The sequence below is a fragment of the Choristoneura fumiferana genome, chromosome 7 (assembly GCF_025370935.1).
Source record: "Choristoneura fumiferana chromosome 7, NRCan_CFum_1, whole genome shotgun sequence".
Taxonomy (NCBI): domain Eukaryota; kingdom Metazoa; phylum Arthropoda; class Insecta; order Lepidoptera; family Tortricidae; genus Choristoneura; species Choristoneura fumiferana.
Window position 1 is genome coordinate 7,547,887 of NC_133478.1, and position 16,929 is coordinate 7,564,815.

The following is a 16,929-nucleotide window of genomic DNA, read 5'->3' on the forward strand; positions in this document are numbered from 1 at the left end:
AGAGAAAAGCGTTTGAAAAAGAGACAGGTATATATAGATTTCCAATTCAGAATTCAATTTTCAACCGATTTAAATTTTCTCTTCGCTGAACACTATCTGTATATCTATATTTTCATAATAATATTAAGATATGGCAAAATAATGAGTTGTCAAATACCGTATTATAACATTACTCATTAAGAACTGAGATAAATTAATTTATAGCCAGAAATCACGCGATTGTAATAATAATATAAGATAATAATAATTTAAACGGTCCAATAGTCGCTTACTGGTTTCTCCGACATCAATTCGATTTATAGAATCTTGTTTACCTATTAATTTTAATTTAGTTTTTTTAAGAAACACTTTATACCTACTTACACTTTACAGACTTATCTTTAGAATAAAGTGTATCCTGATTGTGTCTGAAAAATAAAGGCAAACGCAAGCTAAAAGAACATAGACATAATGTCTATATTTAATGCAAGCTTGCGCTCGTACCGACGATCCTCTGCTTGAGACACCATAGGTCAAACCACTAGGCTTGCTTGGTGCAATTTTTTTTTTAATATTTTACACAAACAAACGAGCATGCCAGCCTAAGATATTGCGTTGCCTGTTAGATAAGTCACTCAGTCATCTTTACTGCTTTATAGGTATAGATGCGTTACCTTCATATAGGATCCTCCGTTTCTCTCCTCGCAGTGACGCCTGATGTATCGATGGCATATGTTCGACATATTTCATTCTGCAAAGAAAAAAGTCCAATTTAATGGTAAGTCCAATCAGCATGCAGAATGTGAAAATGTTTTGTTTCAAGAAGTCTATACTTCAAATATAACTACCTACACATATACAGCTGTCACATACCTTCATAAGCGTAGCCAAATGGAACCCATTAAGACGCAAGTTTTGCAGCTAATCATGAATTAAAGTTAAGCGTCTTAGCCACGGGCCCGAACGGTGTACGAGGGTAAAAACCACCAATAGGAATATTTACCTATTTCATTTACAGCGCTGATTTCCAGTAAGTGGATTCGTCATTGTTTTCTAATTCAGAATAAAAAACTAGCCGCAATTCCCACAATAAATCGCTATATATCCTGGAAACAGCAATTTTTGTTAGAAAAAACCTACACTTATACCAATTTTCAAAAAGTGCCCGTCGAACCCATAAATTTATCCTTCCAGAATCTACAAAAACAGCCCGTATTATAGAACAATTAACATATACAACAAAATACAAATAGTAATACATTATTCATAGCTAAATTAAAAACAGATCTATTAGAAAAATGTTATTATTCTATTAAGGAATTTATGGATGAATGAAAATATCAGTAAATTTAAATAAATAAGTACATGTACTTATTATACGCATTTTTGTAAACAAGATATTATTGTGCCATAATAGTTTATAACAGTCTAATTTAATTTATAGCATAATGTAACCGTAGTTTTTAAGCTTAAGTAAATGCAAGTACGAGTACGTAGGATATCTTACTTTTTAGTTGCCTAATAGAATTACATTACATTATTATAAATGTGGCTATACCCTACCAGGGTGCATAATATTGTAAGACTTATTAAAATAAGGCCTTATGTATTTTATGTTTTTTGCCAAATAAATAAATACTAAATACTAAATGAATATGGGACTGACCTGCTTTAAAGTTCTTTAAAATACACGGAGAATTCATATCGTAACATTATATTTCTATTAAAGGTTAAATTTTAAACCTGTCAGACGAGGTAAAAGTCGATTAGCCATAATAAATGACGAAACGTTAAAAATTGTTCCATTGCTCAGTCCAGCAATACGCGGTCAGTGTAAATGTCAAATTATTTAACAGTCGATCGTACAAGAGACCTCCTTTGAATCAATAACGTATATCTATGTCAGTTGCTGTAATCTCAATGTCTTTGGGTCTAGTGTAAATAATTCGATTTGACACAAAAAAAATCTAGAACGCTCATCTACGCGCACGGTCTAATTAGTTATATTTTTTGACAGTAAGTAACTGAAAGGCCCAAGGACGCAAGGTCCTTGTTTTTAACCCCCGACGCAAAAAGAGGGCTGTTATAAGTTTGACCGCTGTGTGTGTCTGTGTGTGTGTCTGTCTGTGGCACCGTAGCTCTTAAACGGGTGGACCGATTTGAATGCGGTTTTATTTATTTGAAACCAGGTTTCCTAGCGATGGTCCTTAGACATGTTTCATCAAAATCGGTTTAACCGTTTGTGAAACATTGAACTGAAGTGACAAAGTCGGGGGTTTTCCAACTTTTTGTTAGTTAGGTTAGGTTATAAGTACTTCTATTTTGTTAATTTACTTACTGATTTTATTTGAGGTGATTAATAGGAGATGGGGGTGTGCCGTCGGGGAAAATCCATTATGGACGTTTGGGGAGGGACCCAGAGTGTGCCGGACTCCCACCGGCGAAAAAAAGCCGGTTACACGTCCTCATGGTCAAATTGGTTAGCCTTTAGTGAAATTCCAGTCTACATGTATATGCCCCAATGTCTAATGTACCTATAACACAGGCATCCACTCAGAATGAGAGTGCTTGCGCCGTAGTTCCCACGCGGGCCCAGTACTAATGGAGAACTTCAAACATTCAATTGAATTTCCTCATAGGCGTGTGCAGATTTATTGAAAATGTTTCCTACACCGTAAGCTCATGGTAAATTTCAAATTTATAATTTAGTAGGTATTCCAAATTATTCATCTTATAATCATCCTGACATTTAGTGCATCGATTCTGAGTTGATTGCTATTACAAAACATTTCAAACACGTTGGAACTGTTCCTTTTCGATTTCGCGGCATCTGCATAACATTCGTCGGCCGTTTTAAACACAGGAAATATTTATAAAGTTTCTAGAAATGGCTGTTTCATACTGCTGTTATTAGTACAATGTGATTTTCAGTCACCATCTACGTGTTATCATTTAAATAAAAGTGTAACAGTGGACATCGATTCTATGTAAAAAAAAACTACCTACCTACTTATATTTCATTTTTTAGTTTTACGCTAGCTTCTACGCCCACTGTGGCAGTTTTTTTTTAACAACAGTCAAGACATTTATAGACGGGGTATTTTTTATAATTTTCAATGTTACAGTTAGTTAAGCTATTTTAGGTTAGTTCTTTTTTATGTATGTAAACTCATAATTGTACAATATAAAAGTCTATTTTGAATAAACTAGACATTTATTATATTAAATATTCTTAAATAGAATAATAATTATGCTTTATCTTTAAGCCATTGATATAATTTAAATTCGAAATCTTTTAAAATCCTCCGCCTCCTAAATCCTTATTCCTTCCGTTTTCTTTTTTTTCCTTTTCTTTTTCAAACGTAACGTTTAAGTTTTCTTCCAGTCATCCTAACTCCATCGACAAACAGTTGGGCAGCCAGCATCAACAAATGTAAGCAATTCACGCCCCATCCGGACCGTGTAATTCAAGAACATTAGGAAGTATTGAGTTTATACGTATTCCTTCACACGCCTTTAATAGAATTTAGTTGGGCTATTTTAATTTCCCCGTGTTATCCTTCGATTGATGCACAAATTCGTATGCATTTCTTAAAGTTGTAAGAATGGCTGATTTACAAATCAGATGATTTACTCAGGTGCGTAAACAAACAACAACGTGACGTTATTTAGCATCATCATCATTATCATCTGCCGGAATACGTCCACTGCTGAACAAAGGCCTCTTCCTTAGTAAGCCACAATGAATGACTATTCGCCACTTGCATTCACCGGTTGCCCGCAACTTTAACAATGTCGTCAGTCCATCTAGCGGGAGGCTTGCCAACGCTTCGTTTTCCACTTCGTCTTCGTCTTGCCATCGCCACTCGAGGACTTTCCCCCAACGGTTACCTGTTCTAAGGCTCTTGAATTTGGAAGTTTATAAATGAGTGCACCTACTAGATAATTAACTTGAGGAAGTAGCCAGTTCCCATCGATCCTTTTAAATCAATGCGGGAAGTTAGTTCAAAAGTTAGAGCAAGTAAAAAGGAACTATTAAGAAAGTATCGAACTCAAGCTGTGGAGTTAGCAAATGTTAAAATTAGAGTTCACTAGTTAAGTACTTACTTAACTCGTTCCAGTTTTGCTGAAGAAAGTAGTACCACATCTTTACTTATTATAAATGCGAAAGTAACCCTGACTGTTTATCTGTCTGTCTACCTGTTACCTCTTTACGCCTAAACCGCTGAAACAATTCAGATAATTTTCACATGGACAGTACCTAGTGGAGATACAGTTCGAGACTTCGGAATGGACAAAGTGTATTTTTTATTCCGGAGAATTGCATAGCTAATAAAGCATGTTTTTGTGTGCTTGATATGATTTTTAATATTAAAATACTCAACTGATTTAGATGAAATGCGGTACGGACGTATATAGTTTAGAACCTAAACGGCATATTATAGTTTTCATCATGGAAAATTGTACTACCTCTCGCGTGCGGGAATTATTCGCAGGCCACAGCTATTATTAATAATACTTCGTTTTCACCTTACGTAAAAAACAGAACGGACGATATACTCATAATAATATTTTTCTATGTAGATATTTGGAAGAAAAAAGTTCAGTCAAAAAATTGTTTGTCGAAATGATAGCTAAAGTTCGCAGTCACTCAAATAATCGTTTATTTTACAGCTTAAACTACAATTAATCAAATACAATCCCGATATGGGTTGTTTTACTTTATGTATCGCCACGAGTACAGCGGTCGGACGCAATAAATATGGAAATGTTTCGTCGCACGTGAGCTCGGAACAAGGCTAGAGATTACCGCTCCTTTGTATGCTAACGGTTCAGAGATAAAAAGTCTATGCAGAATAAAATGGCGAGTATTCTTAAAACAATAAAAATTATGAGAGAGCTGCCATCCTGAGCCCTTATTATCTAACACTTGGATTCATAGTCGTTTTCGCCACTTCATTGCGTCAGACAGTGTAGGATGACAGAAAGAGATGGTGAATGCGATCGCGAGCGCCCGGGCATTAAACAGAGTTTTGACTTGCATGAAAAATCGTGCAAGTTGCATTACTTTGCGAGGCCGTAAAGACAACGAGTTTGTAGCCGCAATGTAATGCAACTTGCAAGATTTTTCTTGCAAGTCTAAACTCGGCTTCAGACAACACGGCTACAATCGCATCGCTTGCCAGGAAGTTCACATCAGAAAAATCGCAGGATTGTTATTGATATAGATAGTTACGCTCTCATAGGAAAATACACAATTGTTATGTAACCGACAAAACCAAGCGTCATATCTATATGACTATCTATAAATATCTGACAATCATTTACGTATCACATACCTACTAGCTGACCGCGGATCGCCATGCAATGTAGGACGTCCACCAACGAGATGGACGTTAAAGCCGCGAGTTCACGGTGGATGGAGACCACATCCAACAGAAGCAACTGGAGGTATTTATGGCGGAGGCCCAGTGGACGTCCTACAACTAGATGATGATGGTGACATCTTAGCTGTTGATCAGGACTTCATCTGCGGTGAATAATTTTTTAATCTCGCGCCAACAAAAACTATACAACTTTCCGCGATAAAAACTATCCTATATTTTTTCAGGGTCTCAAAACTCTCAAACTATCTCCATACCTCATTTCAACTAAGTAAATCGGTTCAGCAGTTTAAGCATGAAGCGGTAACACACATATTTTATACAGTTACGTATCTTTGCGTAGCTTAAAAGATTTATACAACATTCATAAAGACAGAGGGACAGACAGCGGGAAGCGACTTTGTTTTGTACTAACTATTTAATGTATAGATTTTTTTTTAATGATATAATTTTAATAATTTCTCATATATTTTCGAGTCAAAGAAACTTAATTTATCTCAAAAGAAATAAGATAACTGTTTTAACTAAGAAACTGCTGCTTTTTAAATAGGCTATTTATTATACGTTGTCCCACTGCTGGGCAAATGCCTCCTCTTACTCCCTTCCACTCTTCAAAAAATACCTAGGGAACTTTAAGAAGAAAATATCAAATTAAAATTCACAAATTTTATGTGACAGATTAGCGTGATACCGTCTCTGTTTATTCGGAGAAAACAAACAGACCTACCTACTGCAGACTTATGTAAGTTTGCCTCTACAGTCATCTTTGCCTCTTGCTATTTCCTAGAGTACGAGTAAAACACGCGACTAAAAGCCTTATGACATTATAAAGCATGAAACATAACTTCACGCGCTCGCGTCCCCTTTACCGGAGCGTTTTAACAAATTGCCTCTAAGATTAAAGCGTTTATTACTGGTACCCTTGCTCTAGTAATAAGCCTAAATTCGTGGTTAGGCGAAAGAGTGTCGCTTTGCGAAAAAGCGAATTAAGCTTCGTTCATAATGGTGGCGATTCATCCTTACTAACTATCTAAACCGAACATACGAAGTCTGCGTTATGGATAGTTTGTATTTTCTTAATATTTCTTATTAAATGAATCTGCAAAGCGTCCAGCCGATCATTTCTGGTCAGGTTATAAAATTGCAAGGAGATTTTAAATAAAACAAGTCCATTGTCGACGGTCAGATGAGAAACTTGTGACATAATGCATTGTCAATGCTTGTAACATTTGAGTGAGAGGCGCAGCAATGTGCTAACAATGGAGAAGATGATATACTGTTATGTGCACCAACAAACCAATTTGTTATGTACAAATTGGCCACACCTTTTTATTCACATTAATTTGGTGGCTTACCTTGTGGCACAGATTTACTGCATTTTTTTTTAATTAGTTTATAGTATCCCATAGCTGGGCAAAAGCCTCCTATTTATTCTTTCATGCGTCTCTGGTAAAATTATAGCAAAAAAAAACACGCTTTACCCTGCCTAACAATAGTTAGGCAGACGGAATACCGTCATCAAACACCTCCTGGTACCATTGTAGGTCAAAATAATGACAATTCTAATAAGTGCAAACACAGAGCTAGGTCACCATGTTATAGCTTTCGGCTCCATCGTCAGATCAGCTCGACAGTACCTACCATATTGTCGTATTGTCATCAAAATTGCTCATAAATACCACGAGCAATACCACGATAAGGATAGACGAAGAAGATGAAGGTAGTGATAAAGTGAAGTTAATAATAATATGTAGCATCAGACTTGTGTTGGCAACACTTATGGCAAAACTTGTATAGATACACTAACTACGTACGAGCTGTCGCATCGGAAGATTATACTTAACTCACGCTATTTTACTTTCCGGATTTGCTAACGAAAATGTTTACTCTACGCTACTGAGGTGTATCAACACCAAATACACGTTCCCAAACAAAAACCTGTCAAACCTATTTAGGAAATAATAACTGGGGTCTGTATGTCTAAGCCCTTGCTTGTTCGCAAATATAAGTGTCACTTTGCAAAAGGGCCCATATCGCCGGTCGTGCGTGAATTATGTAGTCGCCGTAAACGATGCCAATTTGTGTGAAAGGGACAAACTGCCAAATATTCAAATAGGATGACTGAGAAATATTGTGGCCAAATCTTGATTGCTATCCGTATCTTATTTTGTTAATGCTCTAGCTAAGCAAAAGCTCGCAATTAATGTGTTTTGAGGTGAGGTAAAGTAAAACAACGTTAAGAGCTAGAAAAAATGGTATTTTGTATAAAATAGGTAGAAAACAAGAAGGCGGGTAACCTACTTAATGGTCAGCATGGACAGAACACCCATCCATAACATTAGTAGGCACCTAGATTTACTGGTGTGTTGCCAGCAAACTCGTTTTTTTACGAACAGCTTAAAAAGGTGAAGTGATCCTTATGTGTTATTTTTTTGTTTCAGGTACGGAACTCTAAAAATGTTAGAGCACTTGTTTTGTTGACTGTACATAAAAGTATCTTTTATGATACTCGTAGCAATCCCTATAAAATACATGTTATATTTAGGATCCGCAAACACTGATGAGTGTTTACGATGATCGGCGCGTAAAAGTAGGGGGTGGGAAGGGGATTATTTAGGTAGTTTTGTGGTAGGGGGACACATTCATCACTTGGACATGCAGCTGTGAATTTTAATTTCTTTGCGTCCCACGCCGGGCAGTTTTAAACAAAGTTGGCAATATAGACAGCGCTAAAAGGATGACATTTAAAGGTTAAATTTTAAATGTCAAAATACTGTTTCGGATATTAAAAAAGCGTTCTGAAAACGATACACATGACATTATTAGGCCAAACGATATAGCACTGCGGTACTCAAGCAAAAAATGATAACTCTGTTTTTGAAGAAAAAGAAAAAGAAAGAGGATTTATTTGGCTAAAATTGGACTCTATAAACATAAAAAATAAACAATAGATAAATAAAACACAGAACGCCCAGTAATGCCGAAAAGCACAATACTTTTTAGCGACATCAATATACTGTCACTTTATTACAGTGGTGGTCGTCAGTGGTTCTAACAAATCCGGCACAAAACATGGACAGCCGATCATAAAACCGCTCAAAACCGCAACACCTTTCGAGCGCCAAACCTGCATTTGTTGCACCTGTGCGTACGCACGTGTCATAATTTCATAAAGGGCATAATCAACACAATAGGGGGATGTATTCAGGAAGTAGACGACAGTAAACATGTATTAATATGACCATCATAGCCCGAGTTGGACAAGTTTGAGAGACACAAAGAATTACACTGGCAGCCTTATTCAAAACACCGGCCAAGTACGAATCGGACTCGCGAACAGATTGTTCCGTATAAATTAGGTACAGTCACCAGCACCAATATCTGACACAACAAGCGTGCATAAATATCTGATACGACTCTATTTATAGGGCCGGAAGGACGTGTCAGATATTTTTGCACGCTCCGCTGTGGCTGATATTAATGCTGGTGACTGTACCTACCTTTGAATATTCAGTGCCAGCTGAGTTCCTCTTCCAAGCAAAATATACATAGTGTGGGGTCACTTATGATAGTTACTGTAATGGCTCATGCGAAATAAACGTGTTATCTATCTACATGCAGTCGTAAAAAGTAAAAAAAAACTATTTTTGTATTGTTTATGCTATAAGAGCTGACTTCACTCACACCAAATTTCATGTTTCATAGGACAAATGAAAGAGGCCTATAGGTTTTGATTCCCCGTCGATTTGTATGGAAACATATTAAACAAGCTGTTCTTTAGCGTGCCCTGATTGTTTATTTATTTATTTGTATGTATGTATGCATGTAAACTCTTTATTGTACAAAAGAAAAGACACAAAATACAATAAAATATAGGTATTTGTTTGTTTGTTCGGGTCAAATCTTGGAGGCTAAATTTGGCCCACTTCCTTCCAGTGGCTTGAAATTTGGCATATTTATGTAAATCTGGCGACAATACAATAATCTGACTGTGACATCCTGGTAGTCCGGCCAGGATCGTCTCCACAGTTACTCACTACAAAACTAAGGCCTACTATACTAGTAGCTAAAAGTTAGGCGATGTCTTACAAAACCAGTTTGCAATATTTGCATTATTTTGGTTCCTAATTAGTAAATTGGTTAAACGTCAAGTAGCCAAACTAGTTCAGCTATATCCTTTTTTCAGTGAGGTGCATTACAGAAGATTTTTTGGAATATGCTAGGTGATAGGAGACAGACCTATATTTAGTTTTCCACGCAAACGAATCCATAGCCTTTATGACGTGTCTTGTTTATGTATATTAATAAAAATGACGGCAGTTTATCAAGAGCACAAAGGAATACTAATAAAATGTTTGTTACTGACGTATTACCCCGATAAAGCTCAGACCTTGAAACAGTTTCCCATATCCCTTCAGATAATGCATAACTTTTATTCCTGTTTATTTACATTTTGCAGTCTACTACTTACATGTAGGTAAAGTCACACAAAATTATTCAACCTTTCAACATTGGAACCTTTTAATAATCAATTTCACTGTGATTTCCTTGACAAAAGTATGGGACGTCAACATGACATTATTATATTAGCGTGTCGTAAGGTACATAGATGTCGATGATATTAGCACTGATATAAGCTCTGTACAAATATTCTATGACTACGCTTTCCTGTGCAAAAAATTACTTGTGTAAAATAAGCTAATTAATTCTTATTATAGAAATAATGAAAGTAGACACTGGAAAACTAACGCTAACTCTATAACTAATAATGTTAGGTTAGTCAGGTATTTTGCCTGAAAGAGATCGCTCTGTAGTGATAAAGGCAGCTTATTTATTATTTTTTCCATATAGGTTTTAGGTCATAGGGGGTTTTTGTGTTTTTTACCGTTCAATCCTTTTCTTTTCGTCCAGAAACTTTTTACTCTTTCAATCTTTCCAGTCCTACAAAACGTTCCACAGGGTACATAATATCGATTATTACGCCCAATTCTACCTCCATGCAGGTAATAAACGTAAATAAGACCCAATAAATAAGGTGTTCTAAATTTGAATCCGGGTCTGTTCGAGTGCAGGCTTACGGGATTGTTCGGGTGTCATTTCGGTTTAGCGATTTATTTGCTCCCGTGTCTGTCTGTATATGTTTATTGTATGCGACAGGTCCGCATTTAATCCTTCCAATCGAATTCAGACCTTTATGGTCAGGAGTAAAGTCGGTGAATGATACAATTTTCAACTTATAAAGAACTATATTGTGAAAACAGAACACAATGTAGAGATTAGTGAACAGTTTTGTAATAGATTACTTAATCAGATAATCGGATATTCGATCATGCATTTATCGTCGAAAACACACAATGAGATGTTGATTTAATCACAACCACAACACTTCCTTTGTTATGACATTGTTAAGATTACTAAACAAATGACAACTCATAAGGAAAGAGCTTTTACAAATTACCACCTCGTCTTCCAAGATGCTAAATGAGAACGTTCCAAAATTTAAATTTCACCCCCGAAACAAGTGAATGGGACCGCGTGACGTACCGCCGAATCAGTTAGATATTTTATTCCATTTTATTCGCCATCAGGTGATACAGGCTGCGTCTCATTAGACGGCCGTAGGCTGCTCATTTGTCAACGCCCTCACTTCCGAATTACAGGGTGTTTTTTATTAACGCCAATTCCTCTGGCTCTAACGAGCGTAATTTTTCCTTGAATTTCCGGGGATTTTTCTTTTCGATTGTGCGGAGGTAAAGTGTTTTTATGGGTTGCTTTACGAAGTGACCTTTGTTTATCTTAATGCGACCCGTCAGTTTGAGTAACTGGGTAATTATTTGAGGTGTAAGATAAATGTTACAGAAATAAAAACACACATTTTGATGTGGTCTGTTTTATTTTGAACATAAGGATATGTACCGATAAGATGCTTTATATTATAAGAGATCGATAAAGTTTATTTTGGTTAAAAAAAGCAAAAATCCAATTTTAACGGTAACAAAAATGAGCATCGAGACCACGAAAAAGAACATTTTGTTTATTTTAAAATCTTATAATTGTACTATTTGAATGAAAATCCGATCATAATGAGAAAACGACTAAGCATTATTTAATTAATCAGGTATCAACAGAAATAGACAATCGATATCTATATAAAAAAAATAATTAAAACTTGACCACGAAAATGACGACTTCAAATTGTCATTTTTGTAACCTTTTAAATACTATCTAGAAATTACTTAATTAAAGTAAGATTAATAACTTCAACTCACAAACCAAAACAGCTTTCAATACCTTCCCCCCGTGCAGGTCTACGGTAGACCAGAACGAAATTATGTTACAACGAAACAACACAACAAAATGCTCCTCTAAATGACGAAGTTTTCTTTTAATATTTAGATATATACATTTCACACGTACATTCAGGGCAAAATAATTCTTGAACCTCTCGCCAGTTAACAAAATTGGCGACTCACTGGTCATAATTCCTATAACCACACCTGGAGCAAATGTTGTTGACGGTCAACCATTCTTCATTTAAATCAATTAAATCAATAACGGCATAATCGATTACACTGTAAAAAGCAGAAAATTCTATAAAAAGTGTTCTGTATTTTTTCTACTTGTAGGGAAAATCATCTTTTTCGTGGTCTTTAATCAGTTTCGTGGCCCATAGCACCACGAAAATGATGACCACGAAATTGAAAAGTTCTTACTTTCGCGGCTCTGCAGTAAATATCCTATAGGTTTGAAGCAAATGAAATCAATATTGAATAACTTAACTGCAAATGACACAGCACCAGTAAAACATTATATTTATTTACCCAATACTCACCAAGTCGCAACCGTAACGAAAATGACGCTCGATCTTTGACGCAAATCTAACTGAACCTTTATTACATTAATTATAGATAAATAATTATGGCTTCCGATAAACATTATACGTCATATTGATGCAGTCTTATTTTCAAAGTTGCTTATAGTTATAAAAGGATTTACAGGAGGTTTGACCTCTTTTTTTTGTTTAAAATATTACTTAATAAGTGTGGCTACGAAAATGATGGTGTATTTTGGAACAACGGGAAATGTAGAAAAAAATAGTCTTATCAATGTCCTAATTTTTTTATGTTTGCATGCATGGTATATCATATTATGAACATTCAATCCATGTTTTAAACAGCAAGTTTTTCTACACCTTGTATTTTTTACAATACTACAAAGTAGTCAGGGATAATCCGAACCTGACCACGTAACTGACTTTTGTGCAGAAAATTTAAGTTATTGTGGAAAAAAAGATAAAACAGAATAAAATGTATTTACCACAAGTTTCAGTGATAATATCCTAAGCAACTTAAAAACAATAAACGATATATTTCTAATTTTATAACTGAAAATTTGAGTCTGAACACAATTGAACCTCTCGAAATAATAACCCAACTACGGTCAACCGAAAACATATACGTGCCGCTTTTGTCTCTCCAATACTAAACAACTTTTTTAAGAGCCGCTTGCATAGATAAACTTTTAAAGCTTTGTCAAGACGCTTTAAACTGGCATCCATTATCAACAACACGTATAACCTTTCACCACAAGACTTTGCGTATGACGAACCCTTCTCAAAGTCACCCCTTCGGTTCTATTTTAAACCCAACGCATTTGCACCCCCTCGCATATTCGGATGCGTTAATGCTCGAGCTCGAGGTATTACGGCATTTTTCTGCCGACATTACTCATATTGCTATGGGGATGGGATGGAGTCATTGGCAAATGCATCCGCATATAAGTATAGATAGCTATACATGTTTTCAAGATTCTTGTGTACCTATAGATAGAAAGAAGTAAGAGTTTGTGACCTATTCAAACATAAATTGGAAAAAATGGTGTTCTCAAATTGGGAACACGCTTTATCTCTATGTTCACTGTTGCGGGCATAGATTTGAGAATTGAAGTAAATAGGAACGTCTATACTAATTAATAAAAAAACCGCCTAAGAGCAAGTCGGACTCATGCATTTAGGATTCCTTACAAATTTAAATATGAGTAAAAAATAAACAGTGTTTGCTTGTGCTGGGAGGCACGTTTTGGCATTTTATAATTCAACTTCAATTTAAAGTCATCATTATCATCATCCCAGCCAATTTACGTCACACTGCTGGGCACAGGCCTTCTCTTAGAAAGAGAGGGCTTGCAGCGCGGATTGGGAACTTCAAACATACCATTGAATTACTTTACAGATGTATGCACCCTCCTCACGATGTTTTCCTTCACCGAAAAGCTCGTGGTAAATTTCAAATGTAATTTCGCACTTGAATTTCGAAAAACTCAAAAGTGCGGGCCAGGGGTTGAATCCACGAACCTCTGGTTGAGAGGCGATAGGTCCACTAGGCCACCACGGCTATCGTGATTTAAAGTATCTTATTGATATTGATTCCTATGGTTTTTTTTGTGAATAAGCACTTTCAAAAGTATATCCTGTAAACTTTAAAATCCTGCTTATCCGTTGCGCTTCTGTTTACACGCTCTCCTTGTAAAGCCATCGGCACTTAACTAACCGTTTACATAACACCGAACCAAAACAGTTTAACCCAATTAACACTACTACAGACATCTCCAACATATCCATGAATCACACATGAAAAAAGTTGATTTAATACGGCAGTCAACTGTTTTTAATAGCTTAACGATTACAGAGCCATCGATTCAAATTTAACTCGATCATTCAAACCAAACGGTTTCTAAACGATCTGACGCAATCTTGGATCGTGTAAATCTGCTATTGATACTCGATTACGTGCCGATCTATCTGGCTTGACACCTGCTTTGGCTCTGATATGCTCTTTGATGCCAGGAGACATTGATCGATGCTGTGTAACGAAAGCTTGGGAATTTGATTTGAGAAAACACCGTTCTTCGATTTGTTGTTGAAGTAACGATCGAAGTTGTTCCGTGTGTTCTGTACCATTACCATGAGTTTACAGTGACCGTACTCGATAGCGACGGCGTAAATTATTTGTATGGAGAATTGTACAGCGCCTCTACAAATAATTTACGCCGTCGCTATCGAGTACGGTCACTGTAAACTCATGGTAGTGGTACTGGTTAAAATCATAGCAAAAACGGTACCTACTTTAATAATGTTATGTACACAACACAAGTGGGATGTAATTTTGAATACTTACTTGATTCTAATCTAGAGCCCAAGTACCTAGGTACATTATTCCATCGACAAAATCAAAGTAAATATACCGTTAATTATATATTCGACGAGTCAACCCGTGACCACTGCCGCTGCAATGTGGTCGAAACGTCGTGGTAATTTAATAGTAATTAAGAGTGAGAATCACAAAAGTTTAAAAAGATATAAAATCAAAACTGTATTCATAATCAATGTGTTGATAACAGCAAAACAAATTTTTAAAACTAAATTAAATAGTAAAATTAGAAATATCGACAGTTAAAGAAAGGACATACCAAAAAATAAAACCATGTCTTTTTATCAGCTTCAAGCCTATAAATTAAATAAAAACAATTTAGGAAATAATTTAAAATCGCATGGCACATTAATCCACCCCGGGGATTTATTTGTGGGCCATTTACTTGCTACCCTCTTCGCAATTTCTACCTTTCCTACACAAGCCAGTTTTTTCACCTATGGATCTCGTGAAGAATTTAAGATCGTAAAATAAAAGGGGGGTTTGAACGCTACCTGCGGGGAGATGCCTAGAAATTGCGAGAGGATACAAAGGGATGCAGAAACTGGATACGACATGTACAGTAAACCACTTTGGATACTAAGAACTTAATTGCCGTGGGCTATACTAATTCTATACATTTTTTACGCATTTATAAGAATAATAGTTTATGAGCGGGTTTTAGCAACCAAATATAACAAAAAATCAATTTCAATGTGGTAAAAATCTGTATGTTGTTGCAAAATTACCGCTTGAAATAAATTAGTAACGTAGGTAATGAAATAACTTCATAAAAACACCGTAGGTAAGTAATTAAATACGACGCGAAATAATTATTTTCATGAATGTAGTTTCGAAAACTGAACCACTGACTCTAGTAGTTAAGGGACATTTTCGATGATAATCAATAAAAAAAGTTTAATAAAGTTTTTTTTTATAAATTGTATCTATTAATATATGTTCATAAATTGTTAAACATCAAACACGCTTGATGAAAAAAAAACATACCTCTATTATAAAACAACTGTAAAAGTTCAATGAAGCTTGTTTAAACGACAATAACATTACTTAAACAATTTCAACCCTCAATTTGCGACCGAATCCCTTGCACCTTACCCCATTCAGAATCTTTATTTCTAGGTTAAATAGAATTTTATTGGCGGGTTGCTGATATATCGTGTTGCCAATCGTAAATCTGTTGTGGTGAAATAAATAATTTAAAACTAATAAAACCGGCTTCGCTCTCGTAATGTTGTATCTAGATTTATTCTGGCCCTCGAATGTAATTCGACGTTTATTGTGCTTCAGTTTGTTTATTCAAGTACTTCACTTAGGTAGGTCTGCGAGATTAGGTACCTTAGGAATTTGAAACAAATCGTTTATTCATAACAAACATTCAAATTACTCGGCACGTTGGATAAACTGTATCCGGCCACATGAATGACAAATATTTTTCATTATAATAACAGCGAAACAATGAATGAAGTTACGGTAAAATTGGCTCGTTTGCGGTAACCATTAGTGCGATAGAAAACATACAGATATACGTACGATGAATGACATTGAATTATAACAATAAATATGAAAGCTGCTTAAAAATAATTGCTTCTTTCTTTCTATATTTACTTCGTTTTTAAGGTTCTGTAGTCAACTAGGAACCCGTATAGTTGCGCCATGTCTATCCGTCTGTCTGTCTGTCCGCGGCTAAGCTCAGAAACCGTTAGTGCCAGAAAGCTATAATTTGGCATGAATGTACATATCAGTCACGCCGACAAAGTGGTAGAATAAAAAAAAAATTTTTTTTTGCGGTGGTACAGTCACCAGCATTAATATCTGCCACAGCGGAGCGTGCAAAAATGTCTAACACGTCCTACCGGCCCTAGAAATAGAGTCGTGTCAGACATTTATGCACCCTTGTTGTGTCAGACATTGGTGCTGGTGACTGTACCTCCCATAGACGTAAAGTGAGGGTGATTTTTTTATCAACTAACCCAATAGTGTGGGGTATCGTTGGATAGGTCTTTCAAAACCATTGCGGGGTTGGTAAGTCGATTTTTCGATTCAGTGATCTGTTTGCGTTTTTTGCTTGGATTGAAAAAAAAACTTTTTTACGAAAAATACTTTTTCAAAATTAGTAACTGTTACTTATAAAGCCATAGCATTAATAAATAAGTAAATGCACCATATCCCATTGTAATTTATTTGTTACTTGTGAAAAATTTTGCCTACTTTATTTGCATCCAAACAATATCCTTATCGTACCATGTTTTATGTTGATACCATAAACCGTTGAAGAGTTCTCTCCTACGGAGACGAACCTGGGTGTAAAACAAAAAATTCATTATCAGATTATTAACATTGAATATACTAGCCAAATT

The 16,929-nt window shown here is 35.7% G+C and overlaps 1 protein-coding gene across 1 annotated transcript in view; it reads right to left on the reverse strand.

Moving 5' to 3' along the window:
* The window catches only part of spri (Src homology 2 domain-containing protein sprint), a 269,173-nt gene that overhangs the window by 238,175 nt on the left and 14,069 nt on the right, over nt 1–16,929 (reverse strand). Inside the window, exon 2 of the mRNA XM_074089995.1 lies at nt 654–730. Coding sequence (XP_073946096.1) covers nt 654–722 — 69 coding nt within the window. The 5' untranslated portion in view covers nt 723–730. The remainder of the gene's footprint in view (nt 1–653; nt 731–16,929) is intronic.